Below are 23,830 nucleotides of genomic sequence, written 5' to 3' on the forward strand. Positions count from 1 at the left end.
GGGAATGACCGCTCTGGGAGCAGCACCGGGAATGACCGCTCCGGGACCCGCACCGGGAATGACCGCTCCGGGACACAGCACCGGGAATGACCGCTCCCGGACCCGCACCGGGAATGACCGCTCCGGGACACAGCACCGGGAAGGACCGCTCCGGGACACAGCGCCGGGAATGACCGCTCCGGGACCCGCACCGGGAAGGACCGCTGTGGCAGCAGCACCGGGAACGACCGCTCCGGGACACAGCACCGGGAATGACCGCTGTGGGACCCGCACCGGGAATGACCGCTCCGGGACACAGCACTGGGAATGACCGCTCCGGGACACAGCGCCGGGAATGACCGCTCCGGGACACAGCGCCGGGAAGGACCGCTCTGGGACCCGCACCGGGAAGGACCGCTCCGGGACCCGCACCGGGAAGGACCGCTCCGGGACACAGCGCCGGGAAGGACCGCTCCGGGACCCGCACCGGGAAGGACCGCTCCCGGAGCAGCACTGCCCATGAACTCTCCCTGCAGGAACACCAGAGCCAACTTCCAGACTCGGCTCCTTCTCATCCCGTCGGCAGAGTCCAGGATGCTTTTGAGAGCGATTGTCCCAAATTTCAGAACGCAATTCATTCCAACTGACACATCACTTCCACAACGTCACACGTCACATTTTAGCGTCATTGAAGCTACTCCTGGGCTGTGTCAAGTCTCTTTTATTACAGAGCATAAATAGTAAAAAAGATGTATCCAAAGGCCTGTTTTAACTTTCTCTGCTTTCTATCTGCTGGGTCTGTGCAAACTAAATTTCCTCACACATTAACTATTTAAAGCGTAGACAATTTCAGCTTGCAGAGGAAACTCAGAATGCAAGTTTCCTCTTCTCTCCCAAATAACTGGATTATCTCAGAACACTGTTACATAATGCTACAGAACACTCCAGCACTATCTGTTTCAGACATGAATAATTCCTGTGTATTTAACAACTCCTCCACAATTAGTAAATTAAAGTATTTTAAATTTGGTATCTGTTCAGAATATGTATTGCTTTAAAAGATATTAATACATACCTACTGGTCTAAAATGTGTGAGCAATACAATGAAATTATCTTTGTAAAATATAAATCAGAATAGCGATGCAAATATTTGCATTTGCATAGTTATGCAAATTCTTAATCATGAAGAACAATCATTGCTGTTAAAAAGCATGTGGCCACTAGGAATGGCTCCTGAGGAGGTCAAAGCATTCTTCCTTGATTTCCAAAATGACACATTTTAGCTTCTAACTACTGAAATAATAATTTGAAAGTTCAGAGATAAAAATACCTTTTATTACTACATTCACATTCCACTTTATGTAGTCTGATTTTTAGATGTCATCACAGGATGAGTCAGCTTTGTTATTAACAATTCAAATGAACAATATATATTCAGCAAATTGATCAAGGAATTTAAACAACTTCTAAAATTAATTTTAACAAAAAATCTGCTGCTTATAATTTATAACAGAAATGGAGACAGCACAACAAGAATAAAGTTAACCATATTATTTAAGCAATTATCATGAACAAAAGTATTCTTAAGTCCTGTCACTGGAAGAACAAATGAACTTACGGACATTTTACCAGTATGGAAACAGACACAAACCAATAAATATGAACATTTATAAACACTCAAGTAACAGCTCTGTAATGGAGAGAGAAAACCAATGAGAAATTTCGATGAATTCAAGCCCTCTGACTTCTCAGGTTTGCTACAAAACTGGACAAGGTTTCTATTACCAAACTGTAATTCCTGTTCATGTGTTTGACTGAGCTGATTGATGAAGGTCTCAATGAGGCCTTTGGTGTGGTCTCTACAAATGGATTATTTGCTGTAAACAGCAATTATCTCCTGCTAATACCAACATTCTTCCTTATCTGCTCACCGTGAGCACAGAGATACTGGGGACACTGTGTGGCAGCTAAAGCTCCTGGCACTGGCTTGGAACAGCAGCTGAATTAAAGAAGTTATCCTAGAACAGGCATGTAGACACTACCAATTATAAGATAAAGCTGTTATTTTAATAAACTAACTAGGTTTCATTTTTAACACGCTATTCAAAGTAAAAAAAGTTTAAAGTTGCAGTTGCTGTCAGACTTCAGCTCACCTGGAGTGCACAGCACAGGAATTCTCTGCCCCTGACCACATCAGCAGAACCAGCAACCACAGCTTGCCCAACGTGCAAACCCAAACCATTTAATACTGGTCAAATTCCATAACAAAGCTAAACACAGATGTTAATCTTGAAATTGGGATGAGGGCTTGACATTTCAATTAAATTTACTTGTTACATGACCTAATATTATTAATATTTGTTAGTTATGCTGGGCTTATTTATAATTAAATGTAACGTAAGAATAGCAGCATTAAAGATGAATATTTTAAAAGTATTTAAGATTTTATGAGCAGGTTTCCAAGTATTAATTATAAATGACAAAAAAAAAAGTGTGAGCAGTGCATAAATGGCAATTGTGATCATTGTAATGAATCATAAAAATTAATAGTACTTACTGTAATGACTCTAGTAATTATTGAGTTAAATCCAGTAGTTCTTATAACCTAAGGAACGTTAGAGAATTGTATTTGTCAGTTAAATTTTTTTGATTTTTAAGTCTACTATAAACATGAACTTTCGTAAATAATGCAATTGTGCTTTATTGAAGAGCTAATTAAAATCAAAGTTGTGGGTGTGGTTTGGATCTGGTGCTAAACCGAGGATCACAAACTTACATGGAACACTTGCAAAGCTGTTTAAAGGAGGGATAAAAAAAAAAAGAGATCCCACCTGCATTCAAAAAACAGTCACCTTAAGGTCACAAAAGGTTCTGCATTCCCAGAATGTGGGGTTCATCCACACTTTTCTGACACCCTGTTCCTGCTTCATTTTTGTCATGCAGCTCTGTCTGCCCAGCTAACTGAGATGATAAAAATTCAGACAAAAAATTAGTTTCTGATTACCAATAGTGTGAGGCATAAAAAACGGTGCTTTTTCAGAAATTTGTGTCACGCATTCTACTGCATCATGAATTCTATTGGAAACCAAAGTGTTTGTAGAAAGGAGATTTAGTAAATGTTTTCTTGCATTAAAAAAAATCATTGTCTTTCATGTGCTCACCTCAGCCAAGTATAAACACTGAAAAACACCAAAATTCAGGCAGCTCTCAGTGATACTGAGGGATAAATTTGCCTCAGATCAGTCTGCAATTCTGTGAGTAAAGCTAGAAAAAAACGAATGCAAGGTGAAAAAACCTACCCATTCTTTAATAAATGACCCTGAAATGAGCTGTTTTCTCCCATTCTGTTATTACATGTATGTAAGAAACCAGCTGAAGGTCCCCTCTAACTTTCACACTTTGCAATGGTACTTAGGCTGCACAGTAGAAACTGCAGCAGGAAGAAACACGAGCACGGAAAGGCTTCAACAGCTTCCAACCAGCATCTTTTCTACCTTTCTAACTGGAGGTAGTTCCACACTTTGAACTGTTCAGTTACAACTACTGAGAACAAGGAAGACCAGTCTGTTCGTGCATTATTTGTCCTTGATGTTGAGAATCCACTTCATGAGTTGCTTCTGTTTTGTGTTCCCTCGGAGCTGCTGTTTCTGTCCCATCTAAAACAGGAACGATCTCACTGGCACAATGTTCATTTCTCACAGTAGAGTCATCTTGGAATGATTTCAGGGCAACTTTGAAAAGAAAATTAAATACTGGGATGATTAACCAGAAAGACAAGTAAATATTTCAATAAATTTAACAAGTATGTAGTTTAATCTAGTGGAGAATGCTACCAATATGTAACTACAGTACATCTTTTATCTTACACTTCACTTGGGGAATCAATGTATCTTTTGCTGACTATTACATTACAAGCCATGTTACTGAGTGTGGTATTCTCATCAGAGGAAAATGAAGCATTATTTAACTGGAAATTTAATTATCATATGCATCCTTTTTCTTTTTTAACTATTAGCAACAGCCCCAGTCTCACAAGTCATCATCTGCAAAGCCACACTGAGGATCCCACAGGCCCCTTCAAGTTGTGCGAGAAGTGGACAGTGATATATAAATACTTGCAAATGTCAACTTTGGGGAAAAACCTTCTGAAACAGCACAGAAATTTTTAGGTTTTGTGTGAGTCAATTAATGAACTGAATATTTGCATGAACAACATCTGAAGATACATTCTCACAGCTCTAGAAAATCAAGCTTTCAGATGAAGGTATTTACAAGATATCAAAAGGAATTGTTTGCATGTAGGAAAACATTAATAAACAGCAAAATCTAATTACTGAAAAAACATAAACACTGCAGCTGTAACACTTCTCTCTAACCATACCATTACAGCCTCACCAGTGAAAACAGAAGTGTCAATGCTAATGTAAACTCAGCTGCTGATATATATTCATTAGATTCAGAAAAGTTCCAACATTTCTTCTTCTCGCCATGTCAAATTTTCTCTCAGTGCAGACACAATCTGATACACCAAAAGGTGAGGTTTAGGGACATCTAGGCCTAAGGTGTATCTCCATTCTTGTCTCTTACTCCACAAAAACCACCTGAAAGCATTGCTAAGAAGGGAGTTTAGGAACTCATTTGCAGGAGCAGGGAACAGCCCAAGATGGTACCTGTGCAATGACCCAACTCACATGACAAGAATTTCTGACACACAATAAAGCCTATTTTGAAGTATTCTTCCATTATTAGCTTCACTGTGAAACGGTAATTAAGCAGCAGGGAAGATTCACTGCCTTAGCCTTTTAGTCTTGATTCTAATTTACATGATTAAATTCTGACTTAGTCACTGATTACCTTCTGGCTTAACACACTTCGGATTCTCATGGATTTTATTTTTGCCTTTGCTTCTTTTTCTGGGTGTAGCAGTTTTTGCCCTCACCAATCCACAGTTTTCAGCGTGCTTACACATATTACTCTGTCAGCATAATGAAGAAAAAAATGTATCAATCAAATATTAATCTATGTAAGCAATTTAACACACACAAAGCAAATACAGTTCTGACAGACAAATTTTGGAACACTAACTGGAAGACTGACTTAGTTAACAACTTCCATAAAACTCCTGAAGATTTTCCAGAATATCTATTAAAATTCTGCTTTAAAAGAACATTGCCATTTGGTGGGTATAAAATAAAAGTTACCATTTTCTGGTTCCTGGATAAGCAAATAAACTTTTACATGTAAAATCTGTATGTGGAAAAAGGGCCACGTTTACTTTAAAGTGGGCACAGTTAACCCAAAATGAGAGAATGTTCTCACTGCATACGGTTTTGAAGTGAAAAATAATTTCTTACTTTCCTTGCTGAAGTGGTCCTAGCTATCCTAAAAGTACTCTTTAAAATAAATTTTTTAGTTCAGACTGAATTTACTCTGCATCACTGCTGAAAATCACATTCCAGGCTCAAATACTATATTTTGTTCTGTATCACAACATCCCTGAAAGTGATTGCTCATACTTTACACTTCTAAGCAGCCCATGCACAAAAGATTTATCAAGAAGATAGACTCATCTTTCCAGCATTTCAATTTCAGTGTTTATTTGTGAAGGACTTACCCTGGAAATAAGCACCACTGCACTATTTCAGTTGGACTGCAGTCACAAAAGTTTTTATTTTCTTAAGGTAAACATAACCCCAAAGCCAACTGTACCTGGCAACACCATCACCAGAGGAATCAGTATTTTCTCAGGGAACTGAAATACCTGGTTACATGTGCAGCTGCACTGAGCACATTTGAATCTTTTCTCATTCCTGTGAGTCTTCCTGTGCTGAAGGAAAGCGTAGCGCTCGTGGAAAGCTGCTTCACAGTCCCTGCACTTCACTGCCTCTTCCATGTAGGAATGCAGATTCCTCAGGTGCACACCTGGACAGTTATTCAAAACAATTCATTCAAGTTTTTATTTCCACAGTTTTGAACAAGAGTTGAGCCGTGCATGGCCCTGAATACTGCAAATCTTGTAGAGGAAAACACAAAAGAACCTTCTCTGCTCTCTGCAGTAGGGGTAAAACAGACAAATTAGTTTAAGATTAAACTAAAGTTGCAGCAAGATGTTGTAACTTCCCAAAGAAATCAAGCAGTTACAAGCCTGCAACTGATTGATTTCAGTGGAAATAATTTAACAAATCAAATACTCAAAAACTTTCCAGTTTTAATACAGTTTTTTCATGTATTTCTGGAAACTTGAAATTTTATATAGGTTTTGTTGTTACTGGTCAGCTGTATTGCTTCCAACACTTCTGAAAAAACAGAAGGTCACAGTGCCACAGATATCAAGCAAATAAAAAAAAAGAAAAAAAGCTAAATCTTTCCTACTTTGCATTTTAAACAAATTAAAACATCAACCACAAGATGTCACCACATCTCCTTGCAGGAGGAACTTACCTGTAAAACTACGAATACATTTTACGTAAAATATTCTGTGATAATACGAAGCCATATATAATGTCTTTGGTGAAACTTTGTGAAAATTAGAGATTTCACCTCTACTTATCTTCACATTTTATTTTCAGTGTTTTCCTTTCAACTCACCCAAATCACTTTTTCGGGAAAGACAGGTACTACAATGTGGACACTGGTGTTTTGGCACATTTTCTCCATGCTTCTGTAACATGTGGATTTTCATGGTACCCCTTTGAGTGAATCTGGCTTGGCAAACGTAACATTCATAGTGTTTTTCACCTATTAAAACAAAATTAAAATAACATATGCTTAGAAACTCTACTTATTTGATACAAATGCAAATTCCCACAGAACTCAACATCCATGTTCTAACAGCAACAGTTCCCAGACCAACCAAAAGTTAGTATTAGTTGACAGTGCACAAAAGGCCAAACAAGCTTCCAGAAGTTTACATAACTGACTGCAACACAAAATCTTGGCTTTCCTGACTCCACAAGTCAAACTGATGAAGTATAAAGCCACACATATAATTCTAAACTATGAATCAGGAATTATTTTAACTGTCATCTACTCTTCCTTGAATACTTCATGTACAAAAATGCAGAATTATCCTCAAATATGCAAGGAGAGGAAGCCAACAGCTGTAGACCACCATGATAAGAGTGATACACCACCAGCCATTGATAATGGTGGGGAGAGAAATTAGGAAATTATTTTCTTGCTTTTCTTCCCCAAAAAGCCACATCAGGTGTGACTATCATTAAAAATTACATCAACACTGGCAACTGGCACAGCTTTGAACCAACTCCAGACTGGTTCTGTGGAAGAAGTCCTTGCCACTAGTGGGTAACACTCTTGAACTCTTCCAGTTGGACTCTTGTGGTTGACTCTCATAAAAAAATGTCAGTTTAATTGCACCAAACAGTCTCAAGATGTGAACCAATGCATGACAAGTGGAGATATTTGGAAAATTTGATTCAAACCACGCTGTCACACTCTGATTCAACCTAAAACATTAATCAGAGCACAAATTACATATCATAATTGAGCCAAGTTAAACCCTGAAGTATAGGATTGATACCCAGTGCCCTCTGAGATTACTCGCTTGTTACAGAGCTATGACAGGAACACGCTGCTTTCAACATTCAAGCAATTTAATTCTTTGCTGACCAAATTAGTTGCTGGCAGTCTGGGGTCACAACAATATCCATGTTCTGAACAGATATTTAAAAATCTCTCGTCAGATACATCTCCATGTAAAATCAAGTAATTGATAAATAGAAGTGATAACTTGATCCACAGAAAAAGAAGTATTTTTCTAATATAAAAAAGGTTTAGGAAGAATGGCAAGACTAACTACTAGCACTGCTGGGCTTCCAACAGCCAAATCCAGAACACTGAAAGAGAACATGTTTTTTGGGTGTGTTTTTACTCAAAATCAGAAATAAAAAAAGGGCTAATTTTGAGGCTGAAATGAAATCCTATGAATATTAAGCAGCTGAGACCCTAGACTTGATCATTACCCCAGAATCTTACCTGTGTGAGTTAACATGTGCCTTTTCAGTTTATAGGCATCTTTGCTTGCATAGCTGCACAGGTCACAGGGGTAGGGCCGCTCTCCCGTGTGCGAACGAACGTGGCGTCTCATTTTGCTGGCCTCAGATAAAAATAAAGAGATTTTCTAAAGTAACATCTACACTAGAGATATATTTAATGAAAATATAAGCAATTTTACATACTACACCTACGGCAATTTAAAGCATTGCATTAATCCCAGAACTAGCACTCCATGTTTTTTTCCTGCACAATCAGCCTGCTGTGGTTTTAGGACACTTCTGCACCCTTTCCCCAGTATATCTTACTTCCATGTTTAATGTCCTCATTAGCAAAATGGGAGATTTTATGATAGGAACATAAAAGATAGAATTTTAAAAAGAGGATACCTACTACTGTCAGGCTACTTGGATATACAAACCATAAAATTCTTTGAAAACACTCAGGAAAATAAATGAAAGACCTAACTCATTATCCAGAGTCTATTCACCTTCAAGTCCCAATGAATCACTTCCATTGCAAAGTTTAATTCAATTCTACTTTTTTAATACTGTTTTTCTGATATGTATTACATAAATACTGCAGGTATGTGATTAGGAGTTACCACGTGTTCAGTTCCTCCATTTATAAACACAATTATTGAATTCACTGCTAGATTCCTTCAAATCTACACCTCGATTCACTTAAATAAAATTAAACATGACTGCCAACCTTTGCTACCAAAAGTCAAATAATTTGCATAGAAGTACTAGAGAGCTCCTTCAGCTTTTTCATTCAAGTAAAGCTTACAGGAATGAGAGTTCTGTAACAGCAGCGAATGCTGAATAGCTCCTTATTGAAACAAGGGAAAGAACAGGGTAATTTAATATCAGCTGTCACAGTTTTTTAAGATGCAAGCTATCCAAAATCTAATTATTAAGATAAGGTGCATGGAATAAAGTTCAGGCTTGCTTACAGCTTTAGATCTGGACACAGCACAAATTCAGATATTGAACATCCACTAAACTGTGGCAGTGATTCAATCACAGGTGCATTTCTGAAAGCCTGTGTACCCAATTCAATTGCAATTTTGAAGTGCACCCTTAAACAGACTCTAAGGTTTTTATCTCTTGATTAAGAAAATTCCAATCCTGGAAAAAACCCCAAACATCATCAAGTGTACAAACATAATATATGAGCTTCATTTTAGACATTAGCTGGTATTGTCCTACAGTACATGGAATGTAGTGTAAATGAGGACCAAGAATGCTTGTGTAGGACCAAAAAGTCTAGCAGCAATTTTAGCGTCACAAAAAAGAAAATGCTCTTAAAATGCAACTAGTTAAATACCCCTAGATAACTGTACGAATATTAATTTGGAGCAACACATTTGAAAATATCACTACATGGACCAAATGAGGGTTCCAGAAATTCAGGTTACTTGTTCCTTCTCTTCAGGGTGATGGGGATGAAAAGATGTGCACACAAATGAAATGAAATTCATGGCACCACAAAGTTGTCGCCATCAGCCACCTTGCAGTAACACTGCAGCAACATAACACATAAACACAATCCATCAGTGTGTCCAAGGAGATCAGCAGAGCCTGGACTTCTCAAGATTAAAAATCTGGGCAAAAATTCTGTGTACATTAAAATCTTGGCACATGAAAGCCTCCAAACCCTCCCAAAAGATTCAGTAAGGTTGTACTTACTTCAACACTGGAGTATTCACATACTGTGCACTTGAAAGGCTTCTCTAAAGTGTGTTTGTACCTCCTGTGTCGTGAAAGCTCCCCCCGGGTCACAAATGCTCTGTCACACTCACTGCATTTATGGGGTTTGTTCCCTGCAAGAATACACCATTAGAATTTTATTTAAAAACACAGCAATGTGATCTGTCTGCCTTAAATCAACATGTAGAATTTTTTAATAGAACCTTTTCTGATATTCTGACTTTTTATACACAATAAATCATAGAATGATTTGGGTTGGAAGGGACCTTAAAGTTCATTTTGTTCTACCCCTTGCCACGGGCAGCGACACCTTCCACTATCCCAGGTTGCTCCAAGCTCTGTCCAAGCTGGCATCTCCAGGGATGGGGCATCCACAGCTTCTCTGGGCAACCTGTGCCAGGGCCTCACCACCCTCACAGAGAAGAATTTCTTCCACATAGATGCACACAATAAGTTTATAATAAATACAGTTTATCATTTTGCTTCATGTATTTATACAGGAAAATGAAAACATCACAGAAAATTCTATTCTGCACGTAGGAATGAAGCACAACTGAAGTCACTGTTCAGCTGACAAGAACTGTTAGAATGGTACTAAACAAAATAAACAAATACCCACACAGAGAGTTTCCAACTACAGACCACGTCTTTTCAGTGTGGAACGCCAAAGAAAATCAGAGGAATTTCTGAGCATAAAATGATCACAGAACACAGCTCCGAGGCAAAGTCACTTGACTGTTAATTCAGTTTTGAAGACAGTATGGAACATGAAGTATTTTCAAGCATCAGGTACCTGTGTGTGTGTTCACGTGGTTATGCAGCAGAGTTGCTGTACGGAAGGCCTTCGGGCAGAGGTGACACACGTGACGTTTCTCATCTGAATGGGTTTTCAAATGACGCCTAAGACTTGATAATTTGACTGAGGTGAATGTACAGAAAAAACAGTTGAAACATTCTTTTTCTCCTGCTGGAACAAAGACAGATTTACACTGTACATGCCACAAAATAATGACTAGTTTTCAAAAAATATTACCAATTTCTAAAGAGCCCCTCTAGTCTAGGTAAAACTATTTCAAATTTCTACATCAAAGGACTTCATTAAGACTTAAGTGATTTGCCCCCAAAATTGTGTTATTTGTTAGTGAAACAGTTTAGAACCTAATTCCAGGAAGCCTAACTCCTACCCTAGCTGCCACCTCCAAGACAGGATGAGACTTCCTCTCTTGATACCATCATCAAGACTTACAACCTGTGCAACAAACTTCTTGATAACAACTGTGTAATTAGCACTAAGTAAGTTTATTCAAAGATTTAGAAATGGCAGGTTAAGCTGTTCCCAGGAGCTTTCTGGTGCTCCTGAATCTGCAAAGTGCATATAAAAAAATCATGATGTAAAAGCCTTTTTAAAATTACTGGTTGAATTTGAGGGGAAAAAATCAGTTATTTTAAGAAGTCATAGAATAAAGTTGGTAGCACAACAGTAATGAATGTGCAACACTTTCAGTTATGAAGAAGATTTGAAACTGTGAAATGGCAAATACGTCATATTTGAAGAGTCGTTCCAGAACAGTTGTCTCTGCTCCCAAGTGTGCTCTCTGTAATGATTTTCATGCTGAGACCAAAATGCATTTTTTACAATGCTTTATACCACACAGAGATGTGCAGATAACACTTCACTTCAGTAACAGCAAACAACACCACTTTATTGTCATTTATTCATTGTGGATTCACGCCCACACAAAGGAACATTGTTAGCTTTGTTAAAACTGCTCAAATGTGCTCCCTATAAAGGCTGTAACTAAAACAGGGGACGTTAACAATTTGTACGGTATCCATAGAGAACCTCGGCCAAAATACCTTAACTTCCAGATACAACACACATTTACAGACTCAACATCATTGATGTCATCCGATTTTTACAGTACACACACACAGTTTCTAGGGAAACAGATGCTTATCTGTTCCCTTCTGAGTCAGTCCTTAACTTCTGTACCATACTTTTAGGTTTTTAACATCTTAAATCAGCCATTTCCTGTTACTTTTATTTAGGTTCTGGAAAAGGCTTTGCTGACAGGTATTGACTGATACTTGCCCACCACCCTGGGCTGGCAACATGGAGCCACTCTAAGCTCAACCATAAACCTTCAAACATGCACATTTTTGAAGCTGAATGAGTGAATCAAGAGATTAAATAAATTACTAGGTTTATTCAAAGGCATTTATACAATATTAACTTTGAAATCTCCCTGGAGGTTTCAAATACCACACACTGCTCAAAAGACCCTTAATTTCTAAATGCCATCCAAAATGTCTCTCCTGAACACAAGGCAGATGACATCAGCCTGAACAAGGTCTTCAAGCACTTAGGGCTGGAAGGTATTATTTCTTCTTCCAAGTTTCCACAGAATGTTAAGACTTAACCTAATCTAAACTTAACAACTACCACTGTGAGTATTTAATGTAAAATTTCAACCTCGGTTCAAAATCTCACTTAACATGCCTTAACTAAAAATGAACTACAAAGATTATTAACTTTTTACCTTTTTCCTGATGTGGAGCACAAGCCACAAATTTTAGATTCTTGAGATTTCTTACAACTCTTTGTTCTGGTGCAGTTGGATATTCCTGCTCTTTACTTTCACTGAGTAACTCTGACAAATCATCACCCCCTTTGCAGCTCTGACTCTTTGTTTCCCCAACAGTGGAAAAAACTTCCTTTCCTTCCCCCTCTGCAGATGGGCTCAGTTGCTGGATGTTATTTTCAAATGCAATGGCATCATTATCTCTGTCAATCTATTTTAAAAAAGAGTATGTTTTACAACTTTCTCAATCAAAGGCAGTCAGTAGTGGCAAATCAACTGAGCAGTCAACAAAATGCAAGCTATCAATTCATTCTGATTTTCAGTCTTACATGTGATGGACAAAACTGCAACAAAACATTTGCATTTACCATACAGCAGCCTAACTGATAAGTGAACAATTACTAAAAATGTGCCCTACCTCTTCAAGATTTTTATCTAAATTTCAGAGCATCATTTTAAGATTACATCACTAAGAACACAGAAACCTGTACCTTTATTTTTTTAAAGAAAATATTAAAATTTCATATCAGTACATCAACCTTTTAAAAGAAAATGGGAAGTATGCTCTGTTTTTTAACAAATTTAGGATTTCAGCAGACTAATTGTAATGCCTTCTTTGTCATATAACAATTAACCAGGTTGTGATACTTCTTGTGTTAGCTAAACTTAAGTATGACCTACCTCAGGAATTATCTAGTGGTGCATGAATTTTATACGAAAAAAATAGTATTTTATTGTAAAACCAATATAATAGCTAGTACAGAACAAATAACAACGTTTGCATATCCTTTCTTAATAAAATTCATTTCAAATGGGACTGTATTACACACCCAGCTTTAACAACTACTGCAGTATTGAACTAATTCAATTAAGAAGGGAAATTGCATGAGGCCACTTAAGAGATTGAGGCTGTCCAACCAAATAGCACGAAACTGGTGAACTGAATTTAAAACTGGTCTGAATTTCAACACTTAAATATCATCTCGATAATCTGGGTCTCTTCCAACTCAGAATATCCTCTGAATCTAGAAAGCCTAAACTTTTAGTTTGTCCTTCTAAAATGAGATGAAATTGTAAAAGGATGTACTACGGACTAGATACTTAAGCTCAGCAATTTAGAAATAATAATACTGACTAATACTTAAGACAGAACCAAATCGGTGCGACCGCACAAGCTAACGGCGAACAACGAACAACATGTCTCTACTTTCACCTTATCCAGAACTTGTACCTCCATCAGGAGCGTGTCTGGTGGTTTCTCTGTCGCTTTCTTTTCTGAACTCTCTTCCTGCCCTTCTTCTTGCAAAATACGGATCTGCGCCAGCTCTAAGTCATAGAAGACGCAGATGCCCTCCCGCAGGGTCACAGCCATGCCCGGGGGCGGGCTGTGCGCCACGGCCCGGCCCAGCCCCGGCGGGGCCACTGCAGGCTCCCTCCGCTGCAGGCTCCCTCCGCTGCAGGCTCCCCTTCTCGCACACCGAGTGTGGGGTCGGTGTCTTTCACCCTCCTCAGGAGACGGGGCCCACTCCGGCGGACGCGTGTCCCGCCCGCCCTGCGGTCACCGGCTCCGCTCAGCCGCCGTTTCCGCTGCCGGCCCCGGTTTTCCTGTAGCCCTGAGGCCGCGCACGCTGCTGAGCGAGCCTGTTCGAGGTTAAACACGAGGGCAAACCAGCCCCGGCCCTGCCTCGCCCCGCAGCCCCGCAGCCCCGCACGCTGCCCGGCCTCGCCCCCTCAGCGCTCCTCGGCCGGGGTCCCTCACGGCCACTGCGGGCGGTTCCCCCGCGGGGAGCTGGGTCCGCCAGGCTGTTGGGCCGGGTGGGCCGGGGCCATTGCGCCCGGGCTGCCCCTCGAGGGGAGGTGGCAGGGAAGGGGCTCAATGCCGTGCCGTGCACGTCGGCATGGCTGCCCTCTGCCTCCCTGTGCGGCTCCCTCAGCAGCGGCTGGAGTGGGAGCCCACTCGTGGGGAGCATCTTGTGGGGAACAGCTGCTTCTCAGCTGTTATTTCCTTATGAAACACAAAGTCCCGGACCTGCAGAGGTTTCCCTCCCAGTTCACGGGGTGCCCGGTGCTCCTTGGTCCCCGCGCACGGCAAGTCCTGTCAGAGCAGCTGCCGTTTTCTCACCCTCTGAGTGAAGATGAAGATCTCTTGGCCTTAATTGTAGGCCCTTAACCTTCTGCTCCCACTTGGCTGAAGACCACGGGGCTGAGCTCAATTGGTTTCTCCACTTGCAAAATATCTGAAGCACTTGCCACATTTCTGCGACGGAAAGCCTCCAGCCGGGAGCCCTACGCTGGAGTGCTGCTGAAGGGCCGCCTGATGCTGCCGCCACAGAAGTGTTGTACAAAATTGTCTCAAGTGGCTTTGCAGAGGCAGTGGAGCGATATATAAGCATCGTTACACTGTACCTTAGGCCAGGATTGGTTATTCAATGAGAACAAGCTGAAAGACTTTTTCAAAGGCGCTGTGAAAATGTCTTTGAGGTAAACTTGCACAATTTGAGCGACTTAACATTTAATCTTGTGTACTCTTCTAGACTAGTAATTTCCAGCCATCAAACATTTTATAAAACCCACTTACTTTGAATACTCTATTATACGCTGGTGCAGAGAACAGATTTGGAGCTTTACCTCTAAATATTAGCTCAGTGCATTGCAGGGTACAGTACATTGCACAGGGACTGCAGCCCAGTGTGGTCCAGATCCTGCTAAACTGAATTACTGAACACTAATCAAAGCCCCAAACCAGGGGGTGGCTTTCCTTGTCGGTGGAAGTAACCCAGTAAAACTGGCACTTGTGAAATATCCATAGCACAAACAGCAGCCCACACCACTGGCCTTCGAGCGGTACCCTCACATGAGGTGGGGTTATTGCACCTTATCCTCAGAAACAGCAACCAAAAATCCCATAAACACCCTTAACAACTCCTGTCCACAGTTCTGTAAAATCTTAAATGCAAAAATAATACAAAATGTTTACATTTAACAACTGCAAGTTAGTCATAACTATTCTACTGCTTGGAATCAACACAAATCCAAGGCAATTATTTAGGTTGGATATGTATTCCAGCAACTTAGGGCTGATATTTTGGTTAGACACCACATTATTCATCATTCACGAATCCGTAGGCTCTCAAAACTAAAGAACAGGATGCAGAGTACACAATATATTCACATAATTAGGCTGCCAGTAACTCTGGCCAGAGATTTTATTTCTTACATATTTCTGAATCTTTTCAAGTTGCTACGTATACTGTGCAATTATATAGTTGAAGGGCACTGTAGGAAAGAAGTTGTTATAATAATCCACCATCCTTTAGGTTGTTTTAATGAGGTTTTCTGCACTTCAACAGTTATCAGCTTCTGAGAGCTGTCCTGCCTTGCACTTCTGCATTATTAATACCAGCACCATCCATGCAGCTACAGTAAAGGTCTGTCATTATTTCCACTATTAACCGATATTTCCAAGAATTTATAACTCGAATGCAGAATAGCCCTTCAGTTCATTTTTTGCTGAATTTAAAGGAACCACTTGGATCAGCAATCTATGAATTCAACCAGTTTCTGAGTAGGTTTTGACACACTAGAGGTTAACAGCTCCATAATGGCCATTGTGGTGTGTTGTGTGTGCAGTCTCCAGTTACTGCTGCTGCATCGTCTATCTCTAGCTGCAATCAAGCTTCTACCCACTCCACTGGGAGTCTGGTTCTTTCTAACACATCAACAGCCTGCATGAAAAGTCTCTCACAAAAAGAATAGAGAGCCATTTTATATTTCAAGTCATAATTATACTTTGGGGAGTAAATGTTCAACGTGAATTATTGTTTGCTAGGAGTATTTTATAAGGAGCATAAGGAATGTAATGTAGGCACATTTTCTTGTGCTAAAGTAACGTTACATAAAGAAACAAGATTCAGCCACAAAATTGCAGATAAATTGCTGATAAGAATCTACCAGTGCCTGAAAGGCAATACGTGGACAACTAAAATCCTCAATCAGCAGAGTAAATTCTATCCTGCACTGAGGAAACACAGCAAACTTTGTTCTGATCTGCGGTTTTCCACCCAAGTATAAACAGTGCATCTGATTTTTTTGAGAAGTAAAATACTGGGTTATCTGTTCAAATTGTCAGTCTTAAATCTGAATAATATCTTTTATAATATTGAAGATGTTTAACACGTGCTAGGTGGAGCTGACTTTTTTAAAAGCTCCATTATCATGTGCATAAAGCATATTTGACCTCAAATTAGTTCAAGGTTTGCTTCCCTTACTGCGTTTCAGAAACTCACTTTGGATGACTGCAGAGGCTGTTTATCCAGCCTCTTTGGTGATGCTTTGCACCTCCATCACAGGTTCTAAACTGCAGTCCTTTGATGCCAATGGAAGGATTGCCATCAGTTTAACTGGGCTTGGAATTAGGCCCAGAATAGATAACTATGTGAAGCAATGACAGTGGGATTTATTTACACATTTTTGACCTGTCCACAAGATGCAGAGTAAATCAGGAATGCCACAGTGCACTTAAAAGAGAAAAAGATAAAAAACCAGAAAAAGACCAAAGCAAAAAACCCCAAAACAAATGGGTTCAAATTTAACCTCCAATGCTCATAATTGTTTCATTTATGACACTCCGCCTTGTAGTTGAAACCTTCCCTCTTCTCCAGAACATGACTCCTGTTAGTCTACGAGAAAACCCAGTCTTTGTTGTGACTTATTTTGACAGCTTTAATATCATTTTCCACCTGGCATCTGGAAAGTTTTCCATTTTCACTTTCCACCAATATCTCACTTTTGTTTCCAAGTATGTGTCGTGTTCACACTGCACCTGTCAGTGGTGTGTGTGCCTTAGCACCGGGCTGCAAATATGCCCACCTTCCCTTTGCTCTTACCCCAGGGACAATCACTACCTTCAGCCCCTCTTTTGCAGTGAGATATTGCTCCTCTTAATAACGACAGCACCAGATAACCTCCTTCACACCATCACCTGCTTCAGAGAAAGTGAAGATACTTCTACAATCTTCTAATTCTTCTGGCTCCTTTAAATGTTGCTCAGGCCTTGGAAGCTGTCACTAAATGGTTGAAATCTTTTTGCTGTATTTTCTGGTGCTCCTTGTTCCTTTGGTGTCCCACTTTCACAAATATGAAGCATTTCTTCAGAGACCACCAAAAAGCTTAATTAAAAAGAAAAAAAAAGAAAGCACGTCAGCTAATGAGCGTGATAAAAATTTACGTTCTTTTTGATGCTGTTCTAAGCAACTGAATCTTGCAGATTCAGAATTAAGTCAGTGCTTCAGTGCTGGCCTGGAATATTCTCAGGAGAAAATACATAGTTTGATCACTTGGAAAGAAGAATATTATTAATTTTTTGGTTTTTTCCTCCAGACCTCTGGTTCTGAGATGGAAGCTACAGTTTATTTTAGCAGACATCATTTAGGATTCAGATCTGACTTGGATTTCTTGCCTGCCCCAAAGAACACAGTTCTCTGCTCCCTGTTGCTACAATCACATAAAAACTAGTCAGACCTCAGACCCAGGAACATCAGAACATACAGTCCTACTTGTTTCCTTGCTGAATCCCCAAAGCAGAGGGAAGATGGGACACAGCAAAGCAAAGCCAGATGGAAATCATGCTGGAGGGTATTGATTGACTAGTGTCTAGGCAGGCTATAAATTACCACTTCTCATGCACAGAGGAGGGTGAGCAGAGCTGCAGAGCTGCAGAGCTGTCTCGGGGCACAGTGCTTGGACTGTGCTGTTCATGCAGGATCAGCTAAATTCGGGTTGTGCCTAAGGCATGGGGAAAGCCAGGCTTTGCTCACTCTCCAGTGCTCATCTTGACTTTGAGGAGACAAATAATCTCTTTAAATATGAGTGATTCTTGCAGCAGAACAAAAGCAATTCCTATCAAGTTAAAAGACTTAATGCTTTCAAGTATTGTCTATACTCTTAAAATCCTGCTCCATACTGTAAATGATTATAATGACATAGCATGACAAAAAAACAAGACATAATAGAGTACAGATGTCGATATATAAAAGGGGGAAGTATTTAACATAAGCTTATTGGAGCTGAAAGTACCAGGGATGATTGATTGCTTAGACACAAGTCAGGGAAGTGGTCTAAAAATTATTAACCATAATTGCAATTTGTCTATTAACTGTTTCATCTAACACTGATATATTTAGAAACAATCCTGCCATCCAGTAATACACAATTTGCTGCTTGTGGCAAACAGCAGAGCTGCGTGCCTGGATCTGTTTGGAGGAAGGATGTTTATTGGGAAGCATATCACTTCTTCCATTTCAAAAGACATTAGCGTGGTTATACAGTTAACTACACCTCAGTGACTTCCACTGTTTTTACAGAATACTCTTTAATCCAAGAGATAGCAAAGAAAGTTTTAACTACAACGGCTCTTAGTTAGTTATTACAGGTTTCTGTTGCTGTTTGTGCAAGGGTCGAAGAGTTAAAAGTTTAAAAGGCAGAAAGTTTTCCTCTTGTTTTGACTAAACTGGGGGAAACGTGCTGGAGCCGTGCAGAATTTGATTGCCAAACACAGAGAGAAGATACACAGTGAGAAAATATAGTAAAGGTTTAACCCAGCTGATGTAAGAAACAAACTCCAAGGATGTCCATGTTTCCTTCTTTTATCATGTTGTTAATCTTTAATCAGGAAAACAGTTCTGAGAACAGCTCTTCGTGCACAGCTGAACAGACACCAAAACCTGTAAGTTAATAGGATCACCAAAGAAAGAGAGTATTAAATGATTGTCCTAATAAATCTGTAAGTGAGATGTACAACCCAGAGGAGTTCAAATTCTGCTTCCACTTGGATATGCAGCAAGTGCACGTTAAACCTTGCAAAATCAGCAGTAAGGAGGTGGCTGGTGGGTTCAGAAAAGCAGTGGGTTCCTGTGCACTGTTTTTTCCAGCTCAGATAATGAATTGTCTTGGGCGTTAAACTTTCTGAGGAGTCCTAATCAACTTCTTGATTCAAAAATCAAGAAAATTTGAGGGAACATTTAACAACTTGTATATTAATGTCACTTCACTGAACAGCAGGTGATGTAGTCCATGATATTTATCAGCAGACATACCTTAAATCTTAGTCTTCTGCACTGCTACTGACTATTGAGTCATCACTTAGAGACCACGACCAGATAGCCCCAGGCTTCTCCATCAGGAGCTGGTAATGGAAATATGGTAGAGCAGGCTTAGTTGTACATCTTTTCTGCTCCTGTAAGAAGAAATAAAGTCAGCCTTATAGTCCTTGTAATCTTAAACATCAAGATGAGGCAGTGTCTAGAAAGCAGATGAGAATATCTGGGTGACATGTTTCGTGAATCATGATTATTACTCTGTTCAGAGCTGCCTCTGGAAACTGAAAGTCTCTTGATCTGTCATTCATACCCATCTTTTGTTAAAGATCTTCTGGGCAGAGCACATTTATGCTTCACCCAAAACAAAAAGGTACTTAGTGCTATTGCAGAGCAAATACCTGAGCTCTACAAGGTTAACAAGTGGGGGGGGGTTTATTTTGTTTGCAGAATGCGAGTTGGTTGCTATTCATTTGTACATACTGGTTTAAGCACACATGTAAGAAACTCCTCTTTACATAAATAGTATTCAAATGCATATGTATCATCCTGAATCAGTAAATTTGGAGGGAGTTACAGATGGTCAGTCAAAGATGCATGTGTAGCAGAGTCTGAATTCTGTCTTCCTAAAAGCATAAGAAAAGAGCATGATTTCCAGGGTCCAGTTGAACTCCTGATCTCTTTACTGAGGGTTGTTTGTAGAAATAATCATAATTGCGGCACTTGTCTGGTAGGAACTATTTACAGTGACCAAACAAAAGTGCCTGTACATTGAAAAAAATCCCATTGTGGTCCACTGATGTTGCCTTATTCCTATTAGAATGCTGCTAAGCAGAAGTGTACAGTATGTAGGACTTCACCTGACCTGTTAACACTTACATAAGTTTCCAGTAAACAGAGGATTTGTTACAGGGATTATTGGTTTTTGTGCAATGTTGATTTTCCTCCAGCTGCCAGGTTCAAGAACCAAAAGGTATGTAGTGCTTGACATAGGCACGTTTGCCTTCTGACCTTTAGATGTAGCTTGGCTTTCATTTCTGCATAATCAGCTTTTTTATCCTGTTCCTTGGCTTTTAGTGTTATAAAAATGCTTGAAATATTAGTCAAAGCTATTTTCTTGAGGAAAAAATTACGGAACAAATCTCACTTGAAACAGAAAACATGGTTCAGCCCAAGTTGCTGCTTTTGTGTTGCTACTGAAGGAGAAAAGAGGTTTTAGTAAACGCTTTTCATTTCAAGTAAGAATTTACTATTTGCATTACAGCAACCTAGTGAGGACCCAGCAGGGACTATCTGTGGCACAGACAACAATAAGAAGAGATAATGATCATGTCTAATTAGGGTTTAAACTCCTCTAGCTGGGAACTATCAACCAAACTAGGAAAATTCATAAGAACAGGGAGAAATTGGCATCATCTCCTCCCAACCCCCTTCCAAGGAGATGATAAAGGCTTGGGGATGTAGTTACATGTCCAAAGTCAAATGGGAAAATCCATTGCAGAGGAAGAAACAGAACCTAAACCTTCAGAATCTGCTCCCACACTTACTGGTTAAAGCCATCCTTCTTCAAAGGAGTCAGCTCAAGAAGGACGTACAGAACTGTGACCAGTGGGTCAGACTGTGTGTAACAAGGGACTGAAATGTTGAGGGAGAACAAAGATACATGGGAGGAGGTTTCTTCTTTGTATGTCCCCTTCTCTCCTGGCTATGGTTCTACTGTTCATCCAGCAAAAAAACCCTGCAGTAACCATGCAAAAGTTATAATTTTGTTGTGGCTAGGGTAAAGTCAGTCAAAGTCTTGGTGGGCCCAAACTCTCCACGTGACTATGAGATCTTCTGCAGTAGATGTGAAGAGCTCCCGAGCTAACAGAATTACACATACCCAGATGCTGGTCAGGTACCAGTGGCTACAGAGCCCATTACTCACATATTCACACTGATACTTGACAGGGTTTTTTTTAAGAAAGGACAGTATTCCTTTAGGGAAGAGTCCCCAGATTAGAGTCACAGCTCAAGAAATGGCTCCAGAAGAGCGACTGCTTATCAAAGTTAAAATTACATGAATCAATCCCATCTCCAGAGCTGAGCCTGTAAAAGTGAGCTTAAAAATAAAGTAATAATAATAACAACGACAATAACTATTTTATCTGCCCAAACAGAAGAACAATGAGCAAGAAACCAGTGTGCCCATGGTATAATGTCAGCCTTGGCATGTACTGTGGCCCAACCAGGACTTCCCCTAAGATACAGCTCAGGATTGAGCACTTGAGCTGATACTAAACTGAGCATCAAAGGTTGGTGACTTTCTTTAGAGGCCTTAAACATGCATGGGTGCATGTTCCTGGCTGCTGAAATTTGCTTCCATTTGTTTCGAGAAATGTCTGTTGTCAAGCTGAAAATACTAATGGAAGTACAGTCTAATCATGATAAATCTGGGTATTTTTTTCCTCTCCTCCGCCATCAGAACAAGCCACTTCATTTTGAACATGGGCAAAAAAAATTACATCGCCTTTTGTAGTGATCCACAAATATATCTTACAATCTGCCCAAGACAAATCCTGTATCATTTGGGGTTGGGAAGAAGGAGGTAAGAAGGAAAGCACTGCGGCCCCGGATTGCTGCTACCTGTTGTGGCCGGTTGCAGAGGCTCAGGCTCACGGTTCACGCAGCACACGCGGAGAGGAGTGTGCAGCACGTGTGGCAGGGCCCCCAGACCTCCTGCAGATGGGTCAGTGCCGAAGAACTGCCTGCAAGGAAAGGGGCTGTGAGGCGGAAATATCACGCAGGGCTGTGCAGGGTCTGGAATAAGCACTTGGCTCGCTCACAGACTCTTTTGCAAATGCAGGCAATTTGCACGGTTCATGTTTTCTTCTGGAAATTGAGAGAACAATCCCTGCCCTGCTCTCTGTGAGCTTGCAAGGGCTGCCCTTGGATCTGGACTCTGTGGCACCCAGTCCAGCAGCTGTTGGAGTGTGCTCAGTGTCAGCTGAGCACGACTCCACCGCAGAAATAACAAGCCAGAGGCAGTGCTCTTCCGTTAATAGAACAGTTCAGAGAATCTTTAAAAAACCTACAATTTTAGAACAAAATATCCAAGTGACAAACTCTTTGGAGGTGACAATATGTAGGAGAATTAGCAATGGGAGGGAAGTAGAATTTCTGAGTATTATTACATGCCATTAACAACTTTCAGATCGCACTGTGAGTGCTTTGTTGCACCTTGGTTTGTAGTGATGAGTTAAGCTTTTTAATGACACTTTTTCTGAGCATCTAAAAACTTTTACATTTATTGAGTTCCAGTAAGTCTGTAAAACCTGAAGTGCTCAAAAACTGCTGTTTTGAATAACCTGAATAGTGTCCATCAAAGCAAACGTCCTAAACCCCCTCCTTTCAAGACACTTGTTGAACACTCTCGTCTTGAAATGTCAGATTCACACACATTTAAATGATTTGACAGCTTCCAAGAATGCACCTGATAAGCATCACATTCAAGTGTCAAGAAGCACAGAGAAAAAGTGCCAAAAAAAGTTCAATCAGAAGAAATCGTATCAGCTATTAGATGAGCATTATAATGTAGTACTACTAAAAAAGACTTCTCATTTAAATGGAAAATAAACTTTACATTCAAGACAACTCTTTTTTTAAAGGCCTTACATTGCCCTGTACCACCTCCCATGTTTGCCATTAGTGAAATCTTCTAGAAACTGAATTCAGGCAGCAGCACCCACTGCTAGTGGGTGAACACCTCAAGACCACTGTAACTGAGCCATTGGAAGTGCTACATCTGGGTTTTTTGTGTGGGAGACAGTGGGTGTTATGAGAATTCACTATCTTCACATAAAACCTTTAATGCTTTCTGTTGGCTGTCTAAAAGCTGAATCTCTAAATGAGAAGATTCTTGAAAAAAAAATAAAAAATCCTGGGCCTGATTTGCATATGCTCCACTTATTTCATTGCACCAAATACTACGTGTGTTTTATGTAGGGGCTTGAGGCTTACTGTGTGTTTGTGGTATGCTTTGAGATCCTCTGATGGGAGGTGTTACCTAAATACAAGTAATTTGATGCTGAAGTGTCTAGAATTCCCAGTGGACATCTGCACTCGAGCCCTGCTGCCATCACAAATGAAAAACATTTGGAATCCTTAATGTGATTTTTAATGGGCATATGTTCATAACACAGTGCCACCAATTTGGCATATTTAGTGTCTTCTCAAGAGAAGCCCACAGTTTGTATAGCAAGATTGTGGGAGGTTAGGATTGCAGTGTTAGAAAATTTGCACAACACCTGCCTGACTGTAATTTAATTGGCAGAATTAATGCTCTGGGTTTGGGAATTTTTTTCCTCCTCTCAAAACCTAGAGACACTAAGACTTATCCTGCTGTATTACACTGTTGTATTTAAGCATTTATTCTGATTTTACTTGTGCTGCAATAGGATCATTTTCTGG

General features: G+C 40.1%; 1 protein-coding gene across 6 annotated transcripts; it reads right to left on the minus strand.

Moving 5' to 3' along the window:
• Positions 1-1,293: 1,293 nt before the first annotated feature.
• CTCFL (CCCTC-binding factor like) lies at positions 1,294-22,319 on the minus strand. Of its 6 annotated transcripts, XM_042045494.1 has the most exons (12): positions 22,207-22,318; positions 22,007-22,128; positions 19,382-19,521; positions 13,501-17,455; positions 12,246-12,498; positions 10,499-10,672; positions 9,685-9,818; positions 7,976-8,096; positions 6,569-6,718; positions 5,742-5,902; positions 4,835-4,955; positions 1,294-3,711 (listed from the first exon to the last, which is right to left on the minus strand). In XM_042045494.1, exons 4-12 carry the CDS (start codon positions 13,657-13,659, stop codon positions 3,521-3,523), a joined length of 1,464 nt encoding a protein of 487 aa, XP_041901428.1. In that variant the 5' UTR covers positions 13,660-17,455; positions 19,382-19,521; positions 22,007-22,128; positions 22,207-22,318; the 3' UTR covers positions 1,294-3,520. The 6 variants fall into 6 exon arrangements, with proteins under 6 accessions (XP_041901428.1, XP_041901462.1, XP_041901443.1 ...); XM_042045528.1 differs by having other exon boundaries at positions 10,499-10,624; positions 22,007-22,319; XM_042045509.1 differs by having other exon boundaries at positions 10,499-10,669; positions 22,007-22,319.
• Between the last annotated feature and the right edge of the window lie 1,511 nt (positions 22,320-23,830).

The sequence above is a fragment of the Corvus kubaryi genome, unplaced genomic scaffold (genome assembly GCF_017639235.1).
Source record: "Corvus kubaryi isolate FWS band 111438036 unplaced genomic scaffold, C.kubaryi_AGA036_p1.0 134, whole genome shotgun sequence".
NCBI classification, from domain to species: Eukaryota; Metazoa; Chordata; class Aves; order Passeriformes; family Corvidae; genus Corvus; species Corvus kubaryi.

Coding starts and splice junctions, on each gene's coding strand:
- CTCFL (XM_042045487.1), bottom strand. CDS start 13,659: ATGGCTGTGACCCTGCGGGAGGGCATCTGCGTCTTCTATGACTTAGAG. Junction 12,499..13,500: donor AGGTACAAGTTCTGGATAAG/GTGAAAGTAGAG, acceptor TTTTTAAAATAG/ATTGACAGAGATAATGATGC. Junction 8,097..9,684: donor GTGAATACTCCAGTGTTGAA/GTAAGTACAACC, acceptor TTTTTATCTGAG/GCCAGCAAAATGAGACGCCA.